This window comes from Drosophila albomicans, chromosome 3 (genome assembly GCF_009650485.2).
Source record: "Drosophila albomicans strain 15112-1751.03 chromosome 3, ASM965048v2, whole genome shotgun sequence".
Taxonomy (NCBI): Eukaryota; Metazoa; Arthropoda; class Insecta; order Diptera; family Drosophilidae; genus Drosophila; species Drosophila albomicans.
The window spans coordinates 12,703,532-12,730,013 of record NC_047629.2 but is presented as its reverse complement, the minus strand read 5'-3'; the positions used below and the strand labels follow the sequence as shown (position 1 = coordinate 12,730,013).

The window sequence follows — 26,482 nt, the reverse complement described above, 5'->3', positions numbered from 1 at the left end:
TTTAGGTAAATTAGTGGCAGTTAACTGAGGGGGAGAATCAATGCGTTTATTAAACTTACCATTTCAGCAGCCAGCAGTAACTCCTTTTGCTTCTGAAGTTCCTGTTAAAAGAAAAAGAAGTAGATGAGATTAGTAAAAAGTCCAGCATAGTTTGATCCGGAATCAAGGGAATTTTGCCAGGGATAAGCTAATTTTGATGTGGAAGCATTCAAATTTGGAGATAAGCTAAAATCTAGAAGCAAATCATTCTGCGAAATTTATAAACCAAAGAGCTGATAATCTTGAAGGTATTTAAAATAATACATTTCGTGAGATATGTAATAAAAAGAAAAGTGAATTATGTCCTATTAAAATAAAGATACAATTTCGATATTTGCGCCTATCAATATAGAAAAGATCGGACTAACCTAACATTCAAAAAAGGAATGTAATTATAAATATTGCGAAAATCATAATAACAAAAGGGGAAATGTGTGATCTATCAAAATATGGACAGAATGGTTTTCTCTTTCTTAACTTATGAATACAAAGCGGAAAAGATCGAGCAAGGAGTAACATGCATTAATGGAATCTTAATCAAATCAAAAAGTTTGCCAAACAATAAATTATATAAGCAAGGTTGAAGCGGGAATTGAGGATCTTTCTGGGGTTTAGCTTTTGTACCTGTTCCTTAGCTAGTATTGCTTCCTGACGTCGCTTCTCTTTCTCCTGCAGCGCATGGAAAGCAAAGAAGAATGCCAATTTGAGCAAATTTGCAAATGAAACTGAAACCTAAAGACAAATATATAATAAAAAGGCAACTGACCTGCTGCTTCTTGAGTAACTCTTCCTGCTTAAGACGATCCAGCTCCTCCTGACGCTTCTTGCGCTCCTGCAAATCGGAATGAAGGAAATATTAGTATGACAGATGTCAAGGCATTCAAACGATCTCAACTTACTTCGATGGCCTGCTGATTCTTCAGCTCCTTCTCCTTGCGCTGCTGCTCCAGCTTGGCGTTTTTCTCCTGCCTGGCCTTCTCCTTGTTGCGAGCCAGCTCCTCCTTTTGCTGCTTCTTGGCATCGCGCATTGCCTGCTGCTGCTTGGCAATCTCAATACGCTGCTCCACGTTCAGCGTTTGACGCGTGAATACCTTCAGATCCTCGAGCCGCTTGGCCACATCTTCGTCCGTCATGCGTATGTATTCACCATCATTGGCATAAGGCGGCGGCGCAGGCTGCAGGAATGAACCCACAATGGCACGAGCTGAAAAGCTAAAGTTCTCGCGCGTCAGACTCGAAGGCTGCTGCTCCAGTAGCTAAAGAGATGATAGAGAAAAAAGTTGTATTTAAGTTGCAATTCAAAGTGTGTTTTGCTTCTCTAGGCATTAATTACAAAAATGCGCCCTACAAACTCACAGCAAACACTTGGCCAATGGTCTTCAGGGGCAGCGTGCTCCCTGGCGCATAGTAAGTGACCTCGCCCCGGATCTGACCCTGCTTGGTCAGGCCACGTATGACGGTGTCTCGCTTCCAGCCCAGCTCAAGAGGCACTCTCAACTCGGCCACGTTCAGTATGTTGGCATCTTCACTCTCCGACTCCGATAGTCCGCTTTCGGCAGCGACGCTCTCCGAGTCCGTCGAGGTTTCCATGTGTGCGTTGGCTTCGCTCAAAGCCAGTCGTATCTTTTCCTGCAAAGTGAAATAAAGTTACAGTTGAGAGTGCAAATTTACTGGTAACACTTAGAGTTCGTTTCTCAGTTTAAAATTAAGCAGCTGATATAAATTGTAAGTTCCGTTTAAGACATTTCATTTTCTCTCCTATCGTTCAAGGAATGATAAATGTAAAATAACTTATTTATGGTAAATTAAAGAGCTGAGAATTAGCTGTTTACACTTTGCTTACAAATTCAAATTCTTAAGCTATTCAGCCTATTTATAATCCTTCGATGTTTAAATATATTGGCTAACTAGCTCTTCCTCACTGTCTGTCTGTGTTTTTATGTTTTCAGTTTCGTATCGAAGAGATAAAATTGTTACTAAAAAGTATCCGAAAGGAGGTTACTTAGAAATGAAACGAGTTGAAAAGCTTTCTGTTCCCATTCCTCAATAACTGCCTGTTTTTAGTTTCTCATCGAAAAAATAAAATAATTACTAAAAGATAGCCGACATGCAGGTGGATACTTCGAGATGAAACGAGTTCAAAAACATTCTGTTCCTTATAATCAAATTCTGTGTTTTTACATTTTCAGTTCCGTATCACACAGATAAAATTGTATCAAAAAGATAGGTTACTTAGAAATGAAACGTTGAGAAAATTAAATTCTTTTGTCACATTTCCTTAACATATTATTGTTACCAAGTATATGTCCTACCCTCCTATATGTATTACCCTCGAATTTTGAATTCTCCTATTTACAATGAACTAGGTTCTTTTCACTAAACTGTCCCATAAACATATAATCCTACACTTCAAGGGCAACTTACAATATCTGCGCCTTGTTGCAGCAACTGCTGTGTGGCAAGCATGGGCTTCAAGCCGACAGCACGCGATTGCGCCAGCAGCGAGGCCACCGTATTCTTCTTAGGCTTGGATACGCCACGCCCCAGATTGCGTGGTCGTCCCTCCTTGTACGTCGAGGAGCCAGATCCCGAGCCTGATCCCGAGCTGGAAGTGCCCGACGCTCCTGGCAAACCGCCAGCAGCAGGTGAAGGCGATGCACCGCCTGCGCCGCTGCCGCTGCCCGAGATGGAACCACCTGGCATGCCACCAGCGCCACCCAAAGCAGCCGTAATTGAGCTGAGACTCTGCAGACTATTGGCACCTCCAGCTCCAACTCCTTGCGCCTGATACTCGCTGGCCAGATTGCCCAACGTGGCTGAGGCAGTTGTTGCTGTGGCGCCAGTTGTTGCTGTGCTGCTGCTGCTGCCGCTGCTCTTGTCCGAGGGCTTCATCGAGAGATTCAGAGGTGCATCAAAGTCATCGATGGTGATGGGATTCGAAGCGGAGCCAATGGCACCGCTCGCCGGCATCGTTGTGTTCGCCTTCAGGCTGAGATTAACGCCACCAGCAAGCGAGGGATCCCCGGTAAGATCGTGCAGCTCCTTGGCACAACCTTTGCTGGACAGATTGTAGGCGCCATTCGAGGTGATTGTGGGCGGCAACTTGATCACTTCCACGCGATCATTGGACGCATTCTGGCTGTGACTCTGCTGCTGATTGTGCGTCTGTCCCGTCGCCGATCCCGCTGAGCCTGCGGTGCTCGTCACCGTCGACGACGACGACGAAGCCGCTGCCGATGGCGTCGATGAGCTGACCGCCTTGGATACGCTACTCAACTGATCCATGGGACTCAAGCCGAGGGCACTCATCGGCATGCCAGCTGCTCCAAGCATTCCGTGGAGATGCTGTTGCTGTTGGGCGGCTGCTGCCATGGCGGCGTATTCCATCTCGAGGCGGGCACGCTTCGCTGGACTGAGGCCTGGAAACGCAAGCAGAGAGGAAATTGCATTTGTTGTGCTTTCAAGATCCTTTTGCTGTTGTTGTTGTTGTGGTGTCAGGTGTTGTTGTTGTTGTTCTGCTTGGTGTTGTTGTTTCTGTGTGGACTGTTGTTGTTGTTGTTCTGTTTCGGATATGGTCTTCTTGCGACCGCGCGAGTTACTACCGGGTATCTTGGGGCCCACGATGCTGGATGTATACTTGATAATCTCCGTGTCCGGCGGCAATCGAACGCCCAACAACGATGGATGCTCGCTGCTGCTGCAAGTGGAAAAAAGCAGAGATTAGTTGGGGATTAAAAATTATACATTTAATGGCAAGACTTTAGCATACAACTTAATACAGCTTTATCTCACTTAACGGCAACATTTCGAAACCAAATATATAAGCTCCAAGTGATTGCAATAAAAATATTTATTTTCTTTAACATTTATATAGTTATAAGTCGGCTAATTATGATGCTAAATAAATTTAATTTTGTAATGCGGAATAAAATTTAATACATCTCGCTTAACGGGCACAGTTGCAACCTAACAAATAAGTTCGTAAGTGAAGCATTCGAAATATTTATTTTATGAAGATATGCCGCTAAATCAATGAAAATTTATAATGTTAACTGCAGCAATATAGCATTAAATGTAATACACTTCGCTTAACGGCCACAATTTGAGGCATAACAAGTATGTTAAGTATAGAATAGAAATATTTCTGTTATCTCTAGCTTTTGCTTAGTTAATTGAGGAAAATATGCCGTTACATGAAAATGTGAATACATTTATTTAAATACAACAGCAACAATATGGAATATAATTAAATCAACTGTATCTCGCTTAACGGCGTTAAGTGGAATCAAGGAAATAGGATGTTGAGAGAAGCAATGATATACTTGTTTCCTTTCCTATTTCTTTTAACATATTTTTTGAGTGACCCTTAAGTTTAATGAATATTTTATAAAAGTTAATTAAATTAACTGTAGCAATATAATTTAATAAACAGAAACCTCGCTTAACATCCACAACTTCAATTTAATTAGGCTGTTAAATTAGGCAATGAAATATTTCATCTTTTCCTAACAGTCACTGTTAAGTGAGCAAAATATGCCGCTAACCGAATATTAAATACAATTAAAGAGACCCGTTTTATATTATTTCCATATTATTTCATATAATTTGCTGCTTCCGCTCACCTGCTCATCATGGCCGCATTGCTCATGTAATCCTTGGCGCTGCCTTTGCTGCTGCCGCTGCCCGTTGTCAACGTTGAGCTAGGCAACTGTTGCTGCTGCTGCTGTTGTTGCTGCTGCTGTTGCTGCTGCTGCGTGGGATGAGCCGAGGAGGTGACTGTGGCACTGGGCGTCACGCCAGTGCTGGCTGCAAATGCATTCATGGCCGCCTGCATGCTCTGCTGAGGCGTCATGCCGAGAGCACCAAATTGTGACAACGAATTCAAGGCATTCAGCGATGGATTGTTCTTGTCTCGATCCCGGTCACGATCTCGGTCCTTGCCCGAGCTGCTGCTCGATAAGCTGGCGTGCGGCGACATGGACATGCCAGGATGCATGCCACCCAAAGCAGCTGAACTGGAGCTGACATTTGTGCTTGTTTTGCTGCTGGACATGATGCCGGAATTGTTGTTGCCGCTGCCGGCGCCGCTGTTGCTGAGACTCATGGCCAGATTGGAGAGGCCATGGGCATGCAATGAGGCGCTGTTGCTGCTGCTCGACTTTTTGCCCGAGGAACTGTTTGAGCTGCCAGACATGCCGCCCACACCAGAGCCGGAGGCTGCTGCTGCCACCGCCTGCATGGCGAGCAGTTCCTTGTGCAGCGTCACCGGATCATAGGCAGAGCCGGGATTGCTCGCCAAGCTGCTGGCGCTGCTGCTGCTGGTCATTGTCGAGGGTTTGCCATAAGCGCTGGCCGTGCTCTGCAAGGTGAAATCCGTTTAATTATCCATACATCGGAATAACTTTTCACTTTCAATGCTCACCTTATAGCCACCGTGTCCGCTGCTGCTTGTGGAGATAGCCGAGCTGCTGCCCGTGCTCACCGTGGGCTGCATTCCACTGCCGGGCAGTCCAAAGCCATGCATGCTGGCCAAAGCTGCGGCTGGATTATTCGCTGCGGCTGCTGCTGCAGCTGCTGCCGCTGCATTCAGACTATTGGCCAGATTCTGTTGCTGTTGCTGCTGTTGTTGTTGCTGCTGCTGTTGCTGTTGCGCTGCCCGCTTCTCCTTGCGCGACTTATTCGACTTGCTGCTCGAACCAACGCCACCGCTATTGCCACCGCCTCCAGCACCGCCTACGCCTACCATGCCAGCAGCGCTGCCCGCTCCTGCATTGCCTCCTGTGGCGCCTGCTCCCATTGCCATGGCAGCGGGGCCGAAGGCGGCTGCGAGATCGGGATGCGGAAACGGTGACAGACCCGAGGCCTGCAGACGACTGAAGTAGTCCTGGGCAGCCAGCTGAGCCATCGACCACCAGCCTGTGAAAACATTATTGACAGCATGTTAATAAAGGAAAATCTAGTAAGTCCTGCCTACGGGAAATTTTACCCAATATATTGCAATATTCGTCGTACTTACATGTCTAAACTGTCTATTAAATTTCAACCTTGCAGCTCTTACCCACTATTCATAAACTCGGTATTTGCTTGTCTAAGCTGTTTAACAATCCTAATCCGGTCAATCAGTAGGTCTTGCGTTCCTATCATTAATACTAATAAAATAGCTGTTTACATGTCGTAAGCAGTGCTAAAATCGCAACCTCCTTAGTCTTACCGTTTAGGATATGTGTTCCTAATTAAATAAGTCAGTCAGTAAACAGGATTTCAGTTGCTATTTACATGTCTAAGCTGTCTAAGAATTGCAACCTCCCAGCTCTTACTTCATATTCATAAACTTGGTTTTTGCATGTCTAAGCCAGCTTTCTTGGTCTTAAGTTCAAAATTAATATCTACACATGCAGTGCAAGGAAACGCAGCCTAATTCCAATTCTAACAGTCAGTCAGTATTTTCCGGTACTTTTATATATTAATATTAATAAAATTTCATTATTGCAAAGCAATAATAGCAACCTCCTTAGTCTTACCGCTTAGGACATGCGTTCTCAGTCAGTAATCACTATTTCATATGCTAATTCCAAAAATGTACATTAACAAAATTTGCTATAGATATAAAGTCTATGCTGTGTAACCATTGCAGTCTTCTAAGTCTTACCGCTTAGGAAATATATTCCTAATTATATCACTTATTCAGCAAGTAAAAGATATTTTATGCTACTTTCAAATGTCAGCTTTCTAGGTACTAGCGACTAGGCTGTGAGTTGCTAATTCAATAAGTCAGTCTGTTATTAAATATAATTTTAAGTTTTCGTTTAAATAGGAATAACAAAGAGTACTAAGAGCAGAAACTACAGTCAATATATGCCAATATATCTCTTAATCCAGCCGAAGATCTAAGCAGATTTGGCTGTTTTCTTGCTTGACTATACTCTTTACATGTTAAACTATAGTGTATTATTTGTAATTCGTAAATTTGTTGTATTTTAATGCCATTTATCACCCTATTGACCCAATTCTAATTATATGACTTCCCTTTTTCTGTTGTATATTCCAACAAAAATATATTCACAATCAAATTTTCTTGTTCCTTAGTTTTGAGATTGATCAGTTTAAAACTTGTGCTTGATTATCTGGCCTGTCATCTTGCACTTTTTCTTTTTAGTCTTGTCCTCATTATACTTCCTGTTCCATCCATTAAGTTTAAGGAGTATCTAAGAGTCCAACTTGGCTGTCCTTACTTTCTTAACTTGCTTTTTTTGCTTGTCACCCGCAGTTGCTAAACGTAACTTCTTGCACCTTAACACCTTCGCCTTCATTATCATCTTCCATCTTCAACTGACGACTTCCTCTTTATCTGGTTGTCTTGTGTGTTGTGTCGATGCCGACATTTTACTCACTTGCTGGATGCAGACCTGCCAGGCTGGCGGCCTGTGAAGCGGCCACTGCCATTGTGCTCTGATGATGATGGGCGCCCGCAGCTGCCGCCGCTGCTGCTGCCATCGAGGAGTAACGGTCATTGGCAGCCGCCGCTGCGCCCGCAGCATTTGGCAGCAAGCCCAATCCGGCGGCTGCGGCTGCATTGAACTGCGAGTTGAAGAGTGGATTCGATGCAGCTGCCGCTGCTCCGCTTGCATCGCGTCCCCAATACGCTGCAGCAAAGAAAAGACCAAAGATAAGTTAATAAAACCGAGTGCAACTATTTAAACTAGTCTTCGTCTTCATCTTCGTCTTCGTTTTCGTCTTACCAAAGAGCGAGGCGGCATCTAGCAGTCCGGTGGGATCGTGGGGATTTCCAGCTCCGGCGCCGCCGCCAGCACTGGAACCGCCGCCGCCCTTCCCTCCGTGATTGTTTGAGTTTTTGCCATCGTTGCCGCTGCCATCGCCGGCATTTTTGTTCATGTTAAAGTGCAAATTGTGTGTTGACCTTCTTTATATTTGCAGTTTGTTTGCTGTTTGTTGTTTGTTAGTGCCGTGTTTGCTTCCCTTGTTCTTTCTTCACTTATCTGTCAATTAGATAAAAGTTGAGAATATTAATGAATTATTTTAGGTGTGGTGTTATTTAGAAATATATACTTTGTATTTAATTTTAACTGATTAATATTAATGTATTATTATTAATACTAAATTTCAAGTCAATATCGTTTTGGTCATTTAATTTGATTTATCTTAAAATACATTTACTAGTATTTTATCAAACTCTAAATCTGTATAAATAAACTAGGCAAAAACTTTAAATTATCCTATATTCCATCTCTTATATCTTAGAATAAAACATTATATCTACGATTAAACAACGGAAACACTTTAAATAATTCTATTTCCTGGCTGTTAACTTAAACTCTCCTTTAGTTGTATAGTTTAAAGTATTCACTTGTAGTTTAACAAACTTAAATCACCGTTAAAAAAGCTATCCTTATCCTCCCTCGCACTCGCAGTTTTTGTGCTCTTTATTGCATTTATTAATTAGTTTAATAACATCATCACTTCTCTTTCTTTCTCTATGTCTTTCTTTCCCTCTCTTTCTTGCATTCATTTGTTTATATTGTATGGTAATTAAATGCTTTGCACAATTGCCAACAACAATTTCGCCTCTCTTTTAATCCAGCCGCTCTCTCAATTTAGCGTGTTTGTTTTGGCCTGGCAATGCCATGGCAGCGGCTGTGTGTGCGAACGTAAAACACAAAGCAGAAAACGCAGAAACATGAAAAGCAAAACAAAACTACAAAAAAAACTACTATACATCGCACACGCACACACACACATGAGACGCAAACGGAAGCATTATTTGTGAGCGTGTGAGTGCTCTCTCTCTCTCTCTCTCTTGCGCTCTCTCACGCACCACTACACCTGCATGCAGGCGAAATATCAGAAAATAAAGCGAATTAATAGCGTCGCACGCGGCGAAAACGAATTGTACAAACAACAAATTGCACAAATGGGCAAATGCAGAGCGAGTGCAATGACAACTTATAAATGAAATGTTAATAACAAATGCACCAAACACTCACACTCACACAGAGTACACTCACTCTCTTTCTCTCTCTTTCGCCGCTCTCGCGACTCGACCGCTGCGGCGAATGATGCGATGCATACATAAAGCGAATTCACGTTTGCATAAAAAACTGAAACTGTGTGTTTGCGAGACGTTGTTAGTCGTTGTTTTATAAATTTCATTCATAAAAATTTTTGCAGCATACAATCTTGTTGTCTGCTTCTGCTGCCTGCTGCATTTGCATTTCACACATTTTTTACACTGCCCACGGACGACGTCACCATCGACGACGCCGCTGACTAAGCGCTGACTGAGACGCAGACAGACTGTCGGCCTTTTTTCATTTTGTATCTTTTCTTCACTTCACTTTTTTTTCTTTTCTTTTATTGTATTAGCATTTGCATTTATTGTAACCGGCAGCTGCTTTCTTGATGCAATGAAAACAACACTATAGCATAGTTTTGTGGTTAATTACATTTCACATACAATTTCAGCAATTTTCACTGCCTTTTATCATCCATTAGTAGGAAGAAAACCACAATTGAAAGTATTTACTGGTAAGCTAAGCGGCGGCGGTAGCGAAAAAGCAAACCAAATATCTGTGGGATAACGCGGCGACTGAGACACTGAGAGAACGACACAAAAGTGAGACAAACAAAAACGGCCGCCGTGCGTTACAAGTGGAATTGAAACACGAGAGCCGTGGCGGCGGCAGCGCAGCGCGCGAATGCCTCAGTGAGAGAGAGAAGAGAGTGTGAGTATGAGAGGCAATGAATGGACCGACCAACCGACCGGTGTCGACGCTAACGCAGACGTCGACGTCGCGTCAATGCTTTTTCACAGTGGTTGATAATTACAGTTTTGTTGTGAGTTGTTTTTTTTTTTGCAGCATTCGTTTTGCGCAAAAAAAGAAAATGCATATTTTTATGAATTAATCATATTAATGAACACACGTTTAGCAGGCCGAGTGCCACAACAAAGGTGCAACCCATTTACAGATTACTGTTGTATGCTGCTGCTTTTTAATAACAGTTATTGCGCTTTCTTGCTGCGCTGTCACGCATCAGCCGACAGATGTGTCTGCTTATCACAGTGGTGGGGGGAATTGATTAAAGTAGGTGCAAAAAGTAAAAGCCAATTTAGAGCAACAAAAATACGCACGCATAAAACAATACCAATAAAAAGTTGCTGCTACGCTGCACAGTGGGACACCGCTTGGGTCAAAGGCTATAGTTTATACGTACACGTGTGTGTGGTTGTGTGTATGTGTGACAACAACAATAAGAACGCGCTGCCAAAGCGCGTTGGCAATATGATTCAAGCATTTATCTTTGACGCGCTGTCACCACAGACAACGTCGACAGCGCTAGCAACAGCGACGCCGACGCGCTGCTTCTGAAAAGGTGCGCGCAGCGTGCGTATAGGAAAGAGCGGGAGGCAGCTAAGCGAGTGTCGTTGCTGTTGTTGTTGATTTTTTTTGTTCTGCTTCGTTTTTCGCTAACTTGACGTGTAGATATACACACACACACAAGCACACATACTTTCAAGCTAACGATTGGCAGTCTGACTCTCTGCCTGACCGACCGCACGACGACTAACCCCAGCCCCCTCTCGCTCTCCACCACTCTGAACACACACACCGTGTTGTTGTTGTCGTTTCAATATTTGTGACTGACAGAGTACAAATGTGAAATTCTTTTTATTGTGTGCTTTGCCCGATGCTGCTGCTGCTGCTGCCGATGGCGTATATCTAGCCCCATCCTCTCCCCACCCTCGCTCCCGCCACCCTTCACACTCGACGCTGTTGTTATTTTACTTTTTTCTTTTTGCTCTTGATTATCTCTAGTTCAATTGGCAGTCGCCGTCAGTCTGAGTGTGAATGTATTCGTGTGTCTCTGTGTATGTGTGTGTGTGTGTGTTTGCTTGTATTTGTATTTGTATTTTGTTGTGTATCTTTGGCAAACGCCGCAGCTTTTGTGTTATACACACAAAAACAACAACAAATTCGCTTGGCAGCGGCAAAACGAATGCCAAATGCTAATCAATTCCAAAGTTCTCGTTATTTATTTGTTTAATTATTCGTCATAAGCAATTGATATCGTTTCTGTTGTTTTTAATGGAAATTGTTGATTCTAGCATTATATAATTAAGAGAGCCATTAATTACATTGTTGCATGTGAGTATGAAAAGTGAATGTTCGCGTTTGATTCGCACAGCAAGGCAACCGCTGAGCGAGTCTATGCATGTCTACCCCCCTCCCAACACCATCTCTCTCACACTTTATCACACACTTGACAGGAGAGCGCGAGTGCTTTAGTTGTGTTGGTGAGTTGCTTTGATTATTGGCTGCACTCGTCCCTTTAACGCGTTTCAATTCCAACTGTGGCGCAAGCAAACAAACAAACACACACACTTGCACAACAAGGCAGACATGCATATTTATGTGTGTTCTTCACTTGTTCACGCGGCATTCGTTGATCATCTTTGACTACAGTACACGCACACGCACTCACACACTGAAATAAACTCGCACACGCACTCATACTTGTGCATTTGTAATTTTGCTGGCATTCTTGGGGATTTAGATTTTAGGTACATGTCGTCGTCGTCGTCATTGCGTCTTCTCCTTCTTCGTGATTGTTGTTGCTGGTGCTGCTGCTGCTAACCATGCGTTGCGCCGTCTTTTGATTGTTGGCGGCTTTATAACGCGCCGACAATTTTCAGTTCACTTTTTGCTTTTGCCTTTTCTCATTACTCAAAGTTGACTCCGACAACAGAGCAAGCAACCAAGCTAGCAGAAGCGAGAGGGAGAGCGACAGAGACAGAGGTGGAGTGAGCTGACTCTTGTTCGCATGCTTGTTTGCTGCTTTTTCTTCATCATCTTCATCGTCGTCGTCGTCGTCTTCTTCGCAGCGAGGTTATTGACTCAGCGCAAGTAACAGACAGAGACGGCGACAGCGACTGCGAGCAGAGCAAAGACGTGCAGAGCTTGCGAAGTCGACGTCATCGCGATCTTCTGGTTCTTCGCTCTCGCCCGTTTTATTTGTCGATTTTCTGGCCCACTTCTGCATCAGCGTTGCAGTCAGTTGCAGCAACAAGTTCAGATTTGCCCCCATCCGCCGCTTTTTGCCCTCTCCATGGCTTTGCCATTGACCTTTGGCACTTGTGAATCGACAACCAACTTGTAATTACATTCACATCTCCAATACTTATCGATTAACTGCAATAAACACATTTTCACACCTCTCAGTCGATAGCTCTCTTTAAGTGTCATTAAATTAATTAAGCACAATTCTTGCACTTGTTGCAATTGCAATGTGAAAGATTTGCACGCAATCAATCAATAAAATTCAAACTCATTGATGCATAATTGAATTTGATGAGAGGTTTCTGAAGTGAGATAAATCACATTACAAAAGATTACCTAGAATTATAGGTAATTATAAAATCAGATTATTATCTGTTGATTATTTGAAATGGCATTTTTTTAAACTTGACGAAAATTACTTTTTCTGTTAAGTTAAGATAAAGAGAAATTAATACAACATAAAATACTTTGAAAAGCTCTGATTTATTTTATTTATTAAGTATACAACTCTTATTAAAGACATAAATAAAGTTTAACTTAACAAAGTATATGTATTTTTTTATTTATGTTTATAATTGCGAAGCTTTATGTTTTATGTACATTTTATCATATCGTAAACTGTGGAGAATGCTAACAACTAATTAAGGAGGAATAGCCGGAAAGTAAATACTTAAAGTGAAGACTCAGATTAATTTTATTGACGCTAATTTGATAAAGAACAGACAAGCTATAATGGTAGCTATGAAGTGTTGAGGGTCTAAAAATCCTCTCTGTATATCATATTTCGTTAAAGAGTTACTTCAATGACAGTAGGGGAAAAATAAATAAGCAAAGTGAAGACAGATTTCTCATGAAATTGGATTGACACTAATATAATGTCTATCAATAATAGTCAAGCTCATATAACTACTATATAACATTTTCTTAAGCATATTGGTAGATAAAGTAGCCTAGCCTATAATTATATAGACATGATTGACACTAATATGCTATCTATCACTTGGTAATAAAACAATAATGGAAATGAGCTAGCTCAAAGGAAAATATAAAACTATTGCCAAACAATTTACTTTGCGTTTTACACAGCAAAAACTTCTGTGTCGCAAAACAATCCTGAGATAAAACCTTGTTTTTTTATGCAAAGTAAATGAAAAGCTGCGATTCGCTGTAGGCAATGTTTACTGTAAAACTGCTAATTCTGTTGTGGTTCTCGTTCTGCACACAATATGAGTAAAAGGGCGTGAGAGAGCGAGCGAGAGAGTGAGAACAAGAGAGAAAGGCAGATTGTTGGGAGGTCGAAGCCTAAACAGAACCGGAATAAAATGAAATGGATTTCAGTGCAGCAACAAAAACAACAGCAAAAAGTAGAGGAAGAGGAAGAGAAGGAGGAGGAGGAGGAGGTGTCATTTGGGGGAGTGTGTGTGTGTGTGAGTGTGTGCGGGGAAGAAAGAAAGAGAGGGGTGGGAGGGATTGCGAGGGCGAAGACGAGTTTTGCTCGTTCACTTGTTTTTTGGTGTTGTACACATTATTATCAAGGATATCGCTAACCAGTTGGCGGTCGGGTGACAAGGGGGAGTGAAGGAGGAGCAGGGGAGGTGTTGGGTTTGTCGGCTGCGCGCGCTCAACTCAAGGAAATTGTATAAAAAAAGGACGAACACACACACATACACACACTTGAATTGTAAACTCTGAACCGAAACGGGACTAGAGCGAGGCGAGGGAAGGGGGAACGTTGGGTCGGCTTGGGTCAGAGTCGTAGTCGGAGTCGGCATCGAGAGTCCCAGCCAAAGCCACACACACACACCCACACAAGGACACACGTTGCGTGGGTGGCACAGCACATAAAAGCAGGCGACAGCGCTGAGAGCGAATAGAGAAGGGGAGGTAGAGGGGATAGCTGTAACGAACCCAAAACCGAAGCGAAGGGAAACAGCAAAACTAAAATTGAAAATGGCAACGACGCCGAAAGGGGAAAAGGCAATAACAACAACAGCAGCAATACCAGCAGTAGCAGCAGCAGCAGTGACAGTGACAGCAGCGACGCTGGCAGAGCAAGAAGAAGAGTAGTAATAACAACAACAACTGCCAACTACGGCAAACGACAGCAACAACAACGACAACAGCAACAACAACAGCAAACAAATGAATTTATGCAGCCAACAGCAACTCAACTCAACTCACTCGCAGTCGCCTTTATTGTAGTTGTTGTAGTTGGATATTTATGTAACGGTGAAATAGTTGTTGCTTGTATTTGTAGCTGTCGCAATGGAAGCAGGAATACATGGAGAAGGCGAAGGAGGCGAATGTAGTAGGAATGCATGGGAAAGGCTCAAAGTGGAATGAGAGCGCGCTCACGACGACGACGACGACGACCCATAAATTAGAGTGAGAGCAAAACGCACACACGAAGGAGCGCCACGACGCCAAACGAACCGACAGACGGACGAACAAACGAACGAAACGACAGCGAGTGGGAGAGTGCGAATTGAGAGAGTGAAAGAGCGAGTGAGTGAACAAATGCAGCATCGACGGTGGCGGCGGAGGCGATGCGAAGGTGGGAAAGGCATTGACGTATTTGCCATTTGCAGCGTCGCCTGCCCCCACTCCAAAACTTAAAAGCGAGCTTCGGGCTATGCCAGTAACAACAACAACAACAACAACAATAGCAAAGAGTGCAAGTAGCACAGCAGCAGGCAGGCAGGCAGGCAGCATCTGTGCCAGGCCTCTGCCTCTGTCGCTGCCTGACAGCAGTTGGAGCAAGTACACAAATACAAAAACAAACATAAATGCAGTGGCCAGGCAGAGTGTGGGGAGTGCAGAGAGAGAGAGAGAGAGAGCGAGGTAGAGTGCCGAGTTCAGAGTGGAGAGAGTGCAAAGTTCGCACCGTGTGTTGAGGGGGCGACGGCGGCTTTTGCGGCTACACAGAATGCACTCAAACAGCAGCACAGCAGCAGCAGCAATAACAACAATGCTGATAACGTTCATCCCAGTGGAAGCCTGTGTAACAGTGGCCACTGGTCACTGCAATCAGAGTGAAAGAGAGCGAGAGAGAGAGGGCAAGGGCGAGGGAGGAAGAGGTCTGTGTGATTGGACACTGTCGCATTGTAGCTTCACGTACTGTAAAACAAAATGTGGTAGGTGCTTAAAGCTCGTGGCAAGCAGCACAGCACAGCACACGCTAATCATATTTCATGCTTCTTGCGTAATCAACAAAATTAAGACGGGGCAGCAGGCAGCGATAGAATGTGTAGAACAAAAAGAGACAGCAGAGGTCAAGCTTCTGAATGAAATTTAATAGCATCAAATATGGTCACACTGCGAGTAGAGTTATTCACAGGAAACAATGATAATTTATGGCATTCACACATTCTTGATTGATTTACTTTATGGTATCATATCATTCATGGGATAATATAGTTTTTATTGTTTTTATGTCAATAGTTTCCGTTACTTTTAAATCAATTTTCGATTTTTAGTTCCTTATTTTATATTATTTATCTTTTATTTATGTTTATATTTTCATAAGAAAATAATTTTACATTTTATTATAATCTTTTACATTAATATAATTCTTAAAACTAATAAGAAAAGAACAGCTATTAAGAAATGTATTACAAATTCAACTCATCTTTAGCTTTATCTTATCTAGAGACCATATAAAGAGTATAAGCTGGTCTAAAGAAATTAAACGCTTGCTAATCAAAAAGATATATGAGCTGCCAAAACGAAATATTCGGCATTTTATGGAAAGTTTAATTAGGAAAAAAGGTTAAAAAGTTGCGTCAACGATATGCTTGAAATGCGAAATAACTTTCAACGAGTCTGTCTCCTAGTTCCCTATCTTTGCTTTGCTTTGCTTGACGCAAAAGCTTTTAAATGATGCGGTGATTTCATTAGACAACAAATACAATTAAAATGCTTGTTGCACGTAATCTAATATGTGTCTCTGTCTGTCTGCCCGTCTCTGTCTCTGTCTATGTGTGAGTGTGTGTGTTTGTGGAGACAGACAAACAGATGAAAACAGAGACCAAAGCACTGGCATTTAATTAAGGCTTAAATCGGATTATCTGACAAAAGGATGCAGATAACCTTCAGCCACAGACAGAGTTAAAGCCCAGAGCCCAGAGCCATCGATAGCCCTCAGATGGCTGCAATGGGGCAAAAGGCAATATCAACAACTACACTAGTAAACAACAAGATAAAATTAATCCAAAACTATTGTGGACTTTTCCTTCTCGAGAAGCTCTAAGGATCTGCATGAATAGTAAGTGGATAATCTATTCATAAGCATCGAATATTAAATAATAGAAGATGGGACTTTTCCATAGCAGAGCGATTGGAGTTTCCGTAGTCTTTATTAAAGAAGGAAGAAAACTGACTTATTCACCCATTAAATAGTTATCTTTAAGCAAACCCAAACTTATTTATACTAAAAATAACTAAAATCATACACAAACCCATTTATAAACATATACAGCTGTGACCATTGAAATAGCAGTGCAGACGACCTACACATTTAAAGTTGAAAAATATTATTATGAACACAACTTCGAGACAAAATTTTTTTATAACAGCTTAATATATTTAATTTGCGATAATTAAACATATTTTTCATTTTGGATAATTCAATATTTTTCCGAATGTGGATATTAACATATGAAAATGTCCGTATTATGAAGATCATTGAAATAGCAGTGAAAAAACAAAAATGTAATAAATTTCAAAAAATCTTATAAATAACTTAATCCTTCTAAATTTCGAGTTGAATACGACCTTATAATTTGTTGTGTAGCCTTTATTGGCTATTAGAGCCTCACAGCTACGTGGCATGGAGTCCACCACGTCCTCGCAACGCTTGCAGGGATTCTGGCCCTATACCTCCTGTACAACTTGTCAAAGGTGTGGCTTAGATGTCGGGGATTTCTTGGCAACATAATGCTTGAAGTCCTCCATCAGTTCCCAATCGGATTTAAATCCGGGAACTCTGCTGACATGGCATTACATCAGTTTTTTCATGACCAAACCACTCCGTGACCAGTTGGCCGGTGTGTTTAGGTTTCGTGGCTCTGCTGAAAAGTCCATATTGAAGGGGCATTTCATCCTGAGAATACTTCAGCATGATGTTTCTTAATATATTTTCAAAGATTTCTTGGTCTATGATCTCATCGATCATATTTATAGGTCCCACACCACTGTATGAGAAACATGCCCAGATCATGATTTGAAGACCACCATGGTTAGCGGTCTTAAGGGTATGGTTTAGGTCATTTTCGGTGATTGGTGGTCAACGGACATATTGTCTTGAACTTTTCTAACAATTAACACCAGTTTAGACTCATTTGTCCAAAGAATATTACGCCATTTGGAAAGTGGCCAGTTCAAGTGGCGCTTGGCAAACTCCCACCTCGCTTTGAGATGTCTATAACCAAGTAATTGCACCTTTTCTGGACTTCGGGTATTCAAATTTGTATCCACCAGTCTTCGGCCAATAGCCACTTCACTAATTCCCCAACTCAGCCCTGCTTTAATATCCCTACAGGATGCAAAAGGATTAGTTTAGCTGAAGAGCACTATGCATCGGTCCTCTAAAATTGTGGTTTTTTGTATCACACTACGGTTTTCAGGCTTTGATTTATAATTTATGTCATTGAAAACCATTTTGGTAAAACATTTTAGGCGACACAGAACTTTTTTATACAATTTTGCTCCTTCCTAAGCTCAAGAAAGGACCTCCTCTCTACATTGGACCAGTTAGGTCCTTTACACACTAAAATTAATTTTTTTTTTTTATAGTTATAGTGTATTGTCGTATAAACTACAATAATAAACCGAATTAAACTCACTTTTCATAAAATTAAAAACAATTTCGGCTTTTTTAGTGGAAGAAAAGAAAAAACTGCTATTCTAATGGTCAGCCCAAAAGTGGTGCACTTGGGTAAAAATATCAAAATTTCAGAAAAACTGATCAAAACTAACGGGGTTTTTGCTGTTTTCTTATCTTTATGCTTCATTTTACAAAAACAATGTGCTAGCGATCAACTAACAAAAAGGAATAACCAAAAAAAACGGTTACATAGTCTTTTCTCTGTCGCACTGCTATTTCAATGGTCACAGCTGTATAATTAAATGTTATATTATAAATAAGAAGAACTAGTTTAGTTCTACATTTATTTACTTGATTTATTAAGCATTGTTCAACCTCAACGCTAATCTAATATGGAAACCGTATTTTTTCCATTGCAAATTTTTTTATCGCCATAATATCTCACTTTGAACTCACCACAAACAATTTGTATAGTCTTCAAGTAGTTTCCGGTTGGGGAGACTTCTGCTTCATAGCTCCATCACTTGTTGTTCTTGTTCTCGTTGATGTTGATGATTTTCCTGTTGTTGTTGTTGTAGCTTTCGTTGTTGATTTTGACTTTGAATTTTCATATTTATGCAATTAATTATATCGTTTGTTGCCGATGTTGATGTGGTTCACTTGTGGGCAATACTTTGATATTTGAATAATGATTTCATTTTTGATTTTCGTCGACGTTTTGGCCCAGTTAACGCACACACACATAAACACACGCGTACGCACAAACACTCACACACACACGCGAATAGAAATTCAAATTGTTGGCTCACAATGTTTGTTCAGTTTTTTGTTGTTCATGTATTTGAGATTATTAAAATGACGCGAGTTTCCACTGGGCTAAAAAGAAAGAAATGTACAAAATTGAGGGGTCAAAAACAAATGGAATAATTTTGAGATTGAAATACAATTATAATTCAGTTTATGGTGAATATTTTGTAGTAGCATAAAATAATACCCTTTAACTATAAACTCCCTATGGAATACATTTTGTACATATTTAACCTCTTTGAACTTATATATTGACCCTTTTCCCCGGTTTTAAATTTGAAAGATCTTAAAATATCCATTAAAAGTTGCTCAAAAATCTTTTCTGTTTCAATCTCCAATGCTGATTTTCTTATATAAATTTCGCATATCAAAGAGCATTTGCAAGTTGTGCAACTTTCATAGCAGTCAGCTTACGGCTGCTTTAAACAGATTAGAAACAACAACAAGAACGGCAAGCGACTATTCTATTCGTGTATACAAGCATAATCAGCTTTTGTCAGTTCACAGAGATCCACAAACACATACACACACTTGTTCATGTGTGATTCTGAGTCATTGATACAGATGTATATGTATGTATGTATGTGTACAACAATGGCGCACATTTCGGACAACTTCTGAGAACGATGACGAGACGTAGTCGTCGCCGTTATTTACTGGCCACCAAGGGGGGTAATGAATAAGGGGAGATTGTGAGAAACAGAGACGGTGGGAGGGAGGGAGATGGAGTAGGCAATATATTGCGCACTTTCGCAGAAAAACAACACTTGTGACAAAAAGGTAAAACAGTAAAAGCAAACACCGACAGCGACAGCGACTGCTAAACTGATAACAAACTAACCTAACCTAACCGTATAAATAACTTAAGTAGAGAAAACATTGTTAAAGCAATCAACGATAAGTGTAGCGATTGCCATTTGTTATAAATTAAACTTTTCAAACTGACTAATCACTGCAGTGAAAGAGATTGAAGACCTATTCCAATTTGAACAGCTTAACTACAACGTACGTTTTCTCTTTCTCACTTAGCTGCATTGCATCGGCAGAAGAAATGAGTGGAAAGGAAAAAGAATGCACACGCCTCCCAAGCGGTTTATTATTTATCATTGGAACCTGAACTCGCTTCCAGTGGAAGGCGGGCGATCAAGCGAGAGCAGCCAATATGCAATTTTAGTTACAAGCAGCACGGCATGCATGTATGTGTGTCTCTGTATGTGTGTGTATGCATGGTTGCTTGTATTGTTGTGCTGTGAGGGTGACTCGCTGGAAACAGGGCAAGAAAAGGGCCAGAAACAAATAAATAACTACAAAATTTCAACAAGAAAACCAAATTCATCACAAATGCCTCAAAAATGTGAGTTCAATTGGAAGCAAGGCAAGGGATGATGAGATGACGAGACAGCGGGCATTCATTACGACGACGATGATGATGATGATGATAATGCTGACAGAAGCTGCTTACTGTGTGTGCAAGAGTGAGAGGTAAAATCGACAGTGCAGCTCACTCTCTCACACACACACATGAAAACGAGAGGCCACAATAAAAACCAACGAAATAAATTAAACAATATGAAAAAGAAACACTGCGCGGCCCGTGTACACCAAAACATGCTGGAAGGGGAACGAAATGAATGGAAAGGGTAGCGGAGTACAGGCCACAGCAATCAGCGAGGAACGAGACAAAACCGCCACCAACAGCAGCAGCAGCAGCAACGGCGGCATCGCAAAACTTGAACAAAGCGACAGAAGAGACGGACAAATCGCCAGACGGCAACTTTTTACATACACGAAACGAAACGAAACGAAGCGACAGTGTGACAGACAAGCCAGCAAACAAACAGCAGCAAGGCAGAAAATCCAACTAAATATCGAAATCACAAATCCGCAAACTGAGCTGCGTTATAATAAAAGCAAAACGACAAAAGGCAGCAAAAACAAACACACCACACAGAAAAAAAAGCACAAATTGTATTTTAGAAACGAATGAGTAAATCAAGCTGAGCCTGAGCCGCATTGGGTTCGAGCTACGACGAGTTCGAGTTGGACTTGAGTTTGGGTTGGGTTGAATGGCAGTGGAGGTGAGGCAAAGAAGTAGTGAAGTGGAATGGCCGCCATCCGCAATAGGCATGCAGACAGAGAGAGACAGCGACAGCAAAAGAATCGGTCAAGCCAAAGGCAAAGCGCAGGCAGCGCAGCGCAGCCACTTCAATGCCTTTGAAAGCTTTGCTCTTTATTGCATTTGTTGTTTTTGTAAATTGCAATATCAATAACAGAGCAAAGGCACGCACTTTTCTATTGCAAATACAAATAAACGTGTGTGTGTGTGTGAGTAGCGATCGCAAGGCAAGGGAGAGATGATGGCCATTCAACGGGCGTTCAACGTAAAACACAAAAAGCGCAAAGCATATCCAAGTCAACTACAACTACACCAACAGCGTCCACAATACACACTGACTGCGACGCTGGCAGCGCTGCGGGTCGTGTCATGCACACATTTGGTGTACACACACACACACACTCATATGTTTGTGTCTGTATGTGTATACAAACAGACGGCCGGGCTGGGCAAGCAAACAGCGCCAACAACAACTAGCCAAGCAACACGACGTAAAGAAGAAGCACAGGCAGAAGCAGAAACAGAATAAGAACAGCAACAGCAACAACAATAACAACCACGACAGCGACAGCAAGACATAAAATAAATGAGCGACGCTGCCGCCGCGCAAACATGTCTCCAATGTTGTTGCTTTTGCTTTGCGTTTGCTTTAGCAGTTGTAGTTGTAGTTGTAGCTGTAGCCGTGTAGTTGTTGTTGTTCGTGTGGCCGGCCTGGCTGACTTGACTGGCCATTCGTTCATTGCTTCAATTTCGTTGCCGTTGTTTTTTCTCAACGTTTTCTTCGTCGTAATTATTGATACATACAAAAAACAGAAAAAAAAAAAAAACAAAAACTGAACATGCCGATTGCAAAGCAAAGCGACGCCGCATTTTACGCAATAAATCTTGTTGTAGCTAATTATTGCACTTGTATAGCAATTGAAAGCTGCACTTTTCTCTCGCACTCTCTCTCTCTGTCTGTCACTTTAATCTGTCACGCATATGTATTTGTTGATCACTATTAGGGGGTCGAGGAAGCTAAGCAGCGCAAAAGCTGACGCCGACTGCGGCGTTGACTGCGCCAATGTCTGCGACACTTTGCTCGCGTTTTTATTGATTTGACAATGCGATTGCTGCATGTTTGTATGTGTTTACAGTGCGGCGGCGGCGGCTTTAGATAACTGAAAATAAAGCGCACATACTTTTGCATATATGTATGTATTTTATGTGTGTCTGTATGCTTGCCATAAGAAATATGGCGCTGAGCATCGCTTTTTTCGAATCCTTCTTGCTTGTGGATAACGAGGGGAGGGGGCATAGAGTTCATATACAACTGACAAAAGAAAATACGCTGGTCAGGGTGCTGCACAAACACACACATACAAACACTCCGAGAGACACAGACGTGCAAGCCACACACACACAGATACACTCGCAAGACACACACAGGCAGGCAAGCATTTGGCTCTGCCGCTGTCGCTGCTCTGCTCTGCTTTGGGCTCTGCTCGCTTGGCTGAGTTCTCGCGCTGCTGACTTCGCTTGTTGGCTGCTTTGGCTTTGGCCCAAACGATTTGGTTAGGTTTGCTTTGCTTTTGGCATTTCTGTGTATCTGTATCTGTCGCACTTCCTGCCAACATCTTTGTTGCTTCTTTTCATCATTTTTTTTTTCGCAATAATAAATATTGATATACACAGTGAGTGGCGCTGCCGCTGCTGCGCTGCTTCTAACACTTTTCGATGTCGCTGCTGCTCTTCTTCTTAATCATTCTCCCACTCACATACACACACGCACACTTACACTTACACTGTCACAAGTACACTTGTAATGCGTATCATTACATTTATTGCTTGGCTTTGCCGCCCGTTTTTTCTTTTCTTTTATTTTATTTAATTTTTTCCTTTTGCTTAGCTTTAGCTGACTGACTGCGACGACGACGACGCCTGCTGCTGCGACTGCGACAGCGGCTGTTGTTGCTTGCGCGACCGACGAGTTACCGAACTAAACTAACGAAGCGACGCCACCAAGAGCAACAGCAACGGCAATGCCAACCAATCCAAGCCGAAGCCAAGTGCCAACAGAGGCAGCGGCAGCGACGTCGACAGCAGCAGCAACAATAACAACTACAGCTTTTGGGTAAGGTGTATGTGTGTGAGTGCGAGTGTCTGTATGTGTGTGTGTGTGTGTGTGTGGGGGAGACTGAGACCAAATGACGATGACGACGACGACGACTGCGACTGCGACGACGATTATATGAGAAAATTTATTCAGCATTTAACGAACGTGCTTGTGTTTGTTGTTGTTGTGGGCGCAGGCAGCGTTTGTGGGGAGGAGGAGCGCCCAAGGGAAGGGGAATGCGACAGGCAAAGACAGACAAAGGTGTCAGAGGAAAGACAGCCCAAAAAAAATGCAGAGACCATTTGTATTGTTACAATTTCTTTTTCATATTTAAATATTTTGCTGCTGCTGCTTCTGCTGTGGCGGCGACGCAACTGCGACGTCGACGGCGGGCAAAAGTCGTCGTGCATTGAAGTGCTGGTAATTAAAATTGCTACAATAACTAAATCAAATGAGCGAAGCAAAGCAGCAGCAGCTGCTCTATGTGAGTGTGTCTGTGAGTGCGTAATGCGTGTGTGTGCAAAAGGGACTGCAACAACAACAACAACAACTACAGTTAGAGCTACAGTGACAGGGCGCGTGGAAGTGAGCAAGCAAATTTTGCAATGTTGCGGCTTGTACTTTGCTTGTCGTTGCCGTTGTCCCCCCCACCCATATGTGTGCGTACGCCAGAGAGATAGAGGGAGAAAGAGACTTCGTGCGTGTGTGTGTGTGAGTGTAATATAAATGAGGCTGGCTAAAGGTGTTCGCTTTGCTCGTTCGCTGTGACTGTCAGCGTCGAGTGTCTATCTCCCCATCTCCTTGTGCCGCTCTTTCGTCTTCATCTCGAGTCATTTTCGTTGTAGTTGTTGTTGCTTCAGTTATTTATGTTGTTGCTGCCAAAAGTTTTGCAGCGGAAATGCGTATTGCTTTTGCTGTTTTTGTTGCTTTTGCTTTTGCTTCTGATGTTGTTTTTGGCTTTGCTGCTCTGCTGTTGCGGAAGCTGCGATGCAAATTGTTGAATAATGTCAAAGTAAAATTGCGCGCATGATAAATGGAAATGGACGAATGTGAAAGCTGCAGACAGCAAGACAATTTTCTTGTGGCGCCAGCAGGCGTGGCAAGTGGGCGGGATAAGTGTGGGGGGGGGGGGGGGGGGTGGAGTAAATGCATGCATACAAATACAAACCGCGAATGTCTCAAGTTGCTTTTGCAATTTTCTTTAACAAATAAAATATATCATCCGAATCCATAAATTAACGAAGCACTTTAAATACTCTAAAAACAGCAACTGCAGCATATTTCGAATATGTTTCAACTGCAAGAGCATCAATCACGTGTAGAGGGAGGGGACAGGGGAGGTGGGGGGAAGTGACTGGCGCTAATGGAGCACTTTTGTTGCAATCATCCAATCGTCCAGCAGCGCAACAAAAGTCAGCTAAAATCGAAATAAAATGTAATACACACAATCACACACACATACACACATACTTGCATATTCATGTGCACACAACATATACTAAAGCAGAACGATGATGATGATGACGCGAGCAATACAAAACTAGAAAAATAAACACACTTGCCAATGGTCGCAGCTTTGATACTCTGCCAAATTAAGTGAATTTTCATGACTTTCGCTAACTTATTTGTGCTTTTATTTTTATTTTCTTTTGATAAAAAATAGAAAACTAAATAAATTTTTCAATTTATAAAAATTACATATTTTATACATTTTAATAAAAAAAAATATATAGAATATTTACTTTAAATAAAATTTTATGAATAAAGCCAATATATTAAACACCTTTATCAAAATTGTACATATCACATCATTAAAAGCTGCTGTATTTTTATATGAAATAATGACTATATAAAGAAACCATTCTCCGTCAATGCAAAAAGAATACTAAGATATTTTATTTTTCCATTTTTCTCAATTTTAATAGTTTTTCAAAAAATCTTCAAATGTAATTCAAATAATTTTAACAATAAAAATAAAAAATTAACACTATAAAACTTATAACTATTATTCTCGAAATATATATAATAACCTTCAACATTAAGATCTAAAATTAAAGTATGCAAATTGTTTTATCATATCCGAGTTAAAAAACTCTTAGTTTCTACTTTCGTTTTTGGAAAATAAATTAGAGAGGATAAAAGGAAATATAATTTTTAAGTACTATATACATATACTCTATTAAATGATTTATTTCTATTTTACTTTTTGGAACTTGTAAATAAATTATACAGTACAAAATTATAGCCAAAATAACAGTGATATTTATGATGATTAAGTATTCGCAGTTATTTAAAAGAATTCAACATGATTTAGAACTTTCGATATTGTAAATATAATATATTGGGAGGCACTCCACTTATCGCAACTATTCACTTAGACCTAGTAAACAATTTTGAATGAAATTGTCATTAGTAGGTTCCCCGTCTCTTCGTTTAGTGCAAGCAATAAAACTGTCGCTGTTGTCAAGCTGTCTGACGTAGCTGCATTTTCTTGGGGTTTTGTGTAGAGTATAAAGCGCAGAATGTTTGGTGGACCTGAAGTGAAATGAAATGTAAAGGGCAACGAGAAGGACGACAACGACAACAACGACGACGAGGACAACAACGATGGCAACGCATAGTGCAACAACAGTGGAGCAGCAAGAAGGGTGTAGAGGGGGTGTGTGTGTGTGGGCTGCGGATTATGGGGAGGGGAGAAGGGTTGCAGAGCTGAGCAGACAAAGGCAGTGGCAGTGGCTGTGATGTCGAACGTAGTTGGTTGGTTGGTTGGCTGCTTGGTTGGTTGGTTTGGTTTGGTTGCCTCGTTGCTGGCTTGTTTCGTTTGCCTGGCGGGGCGAAGGCAAAAGGGGAGACGCTGCTGGCGGGAGAGATGAGAAAGAGGAGGAGAAGGGAGAATGCAATAACAGCAACAACAACGACAATGGCAGCTGAGCAAAAGGCGAGCGTGCCAACTACAACAACAAGGATTACAATTCAAACTTGCTCGTCAGCCTGCTTCTGCCTCTTCCTCTTCTTCTGCCTTCCTTCCTTGCTTTGCTGCCATTGCCGTGGGCCAAAGCAGAGGAGCCGTGGCGTGCTGAACAGAAGAAGGTGGCATTGGCAGCAGCAGCAGCAGCAGAGCGACAACAACAACAACAAGAACAACAACAAAAGGGACAGCAACACACAGGCCAAGTTTTGCGCTTCTTCCTCTTCCCACTGTCCGACGAAAGCTGCAGCGAGTGCAGAAGAAGAAGCAGCAGCAGCAGCATACACATGCATAAAAACTGTGCGGAAGAAGCGAGCGAAAGGAACAAAAAAAAAATAAAATAAAATGTTATAAGTACGTGCGTGTCTATCTGCATGTGTGTGTGTGTGAGTGTGTTTGAATGAGTGAGTGAGAGAGCATCGTTCTTCGCTCAGCGTCCGCGTCGCTGTTGACGTCGTCGTCGACGTTTTTGTGGCCGCTTTGAAATGAAAAGGAACTGCGGCTGCCGCTGCGTCGCGCAAAATAAATGAGAGCGCAGCGCGCGACCCAAAGCAAAACA

General features: G+C 41.9%; 1 protein-coding gene across 4 annotated transcripts in view; it reads right to left on the bottom strand.

Moving 5' to 3' along the window:
- The window catches only part of LOC117572608 (bromodomain adjacent to zinc finger domain protein 2B), a 49,909-nt gene that overhangs the window by 11,463 nt on the left and 11,964 nt on the right, over positions 1-26,482 (bottom strand). For 3 of the 4 annotated variants that reach the window (XM_034255553.2, XM_034255551.2, XM_034255552.2), the window contains exons 2-12: positions 18,394-18,813; positions 7,779-8,036; positions 7,431-7,682; positions 5,462-5,955; positions 4,662-5,398; positions 2,464-3,736; positions 1,396-1,668; positions 939-1,295; positions 806-871; positions 664-708; positions 60-101 (exon numbers count right to left, since the gene is read on the bottom strand). In XM_034255553.2, the coding sequence (XP_034111444.1) occupies positions 60-101; positions 664-708; positions 806-871; positions 939-1,295; positions 1,396-1,668; positions 2,464-3,736; positions 4,662-5,398; positions 5,462-5,955; positions 7,431-7,682; positions 7,779-7,932 (3,693 nt within the window). In that variant the 5' untranslated portion in view covers positions 7,933-8,036; positions 18,394-18,813. The remainder of the gene's footprint in view (positions 1-59; positions 102-663; positions 709-805; positions 872-938; positions 1,296-1,395; positions 1,669-2,463; positions 3,737-4,661; positions 5,399-5,461; positions 5,956-7,430; positions 7,683-7,778; positions 8,037-18,393; positions 18,814-26,482) is intronic. The other variant, XM_034255554.2, reaches the window with a different exon arrangement.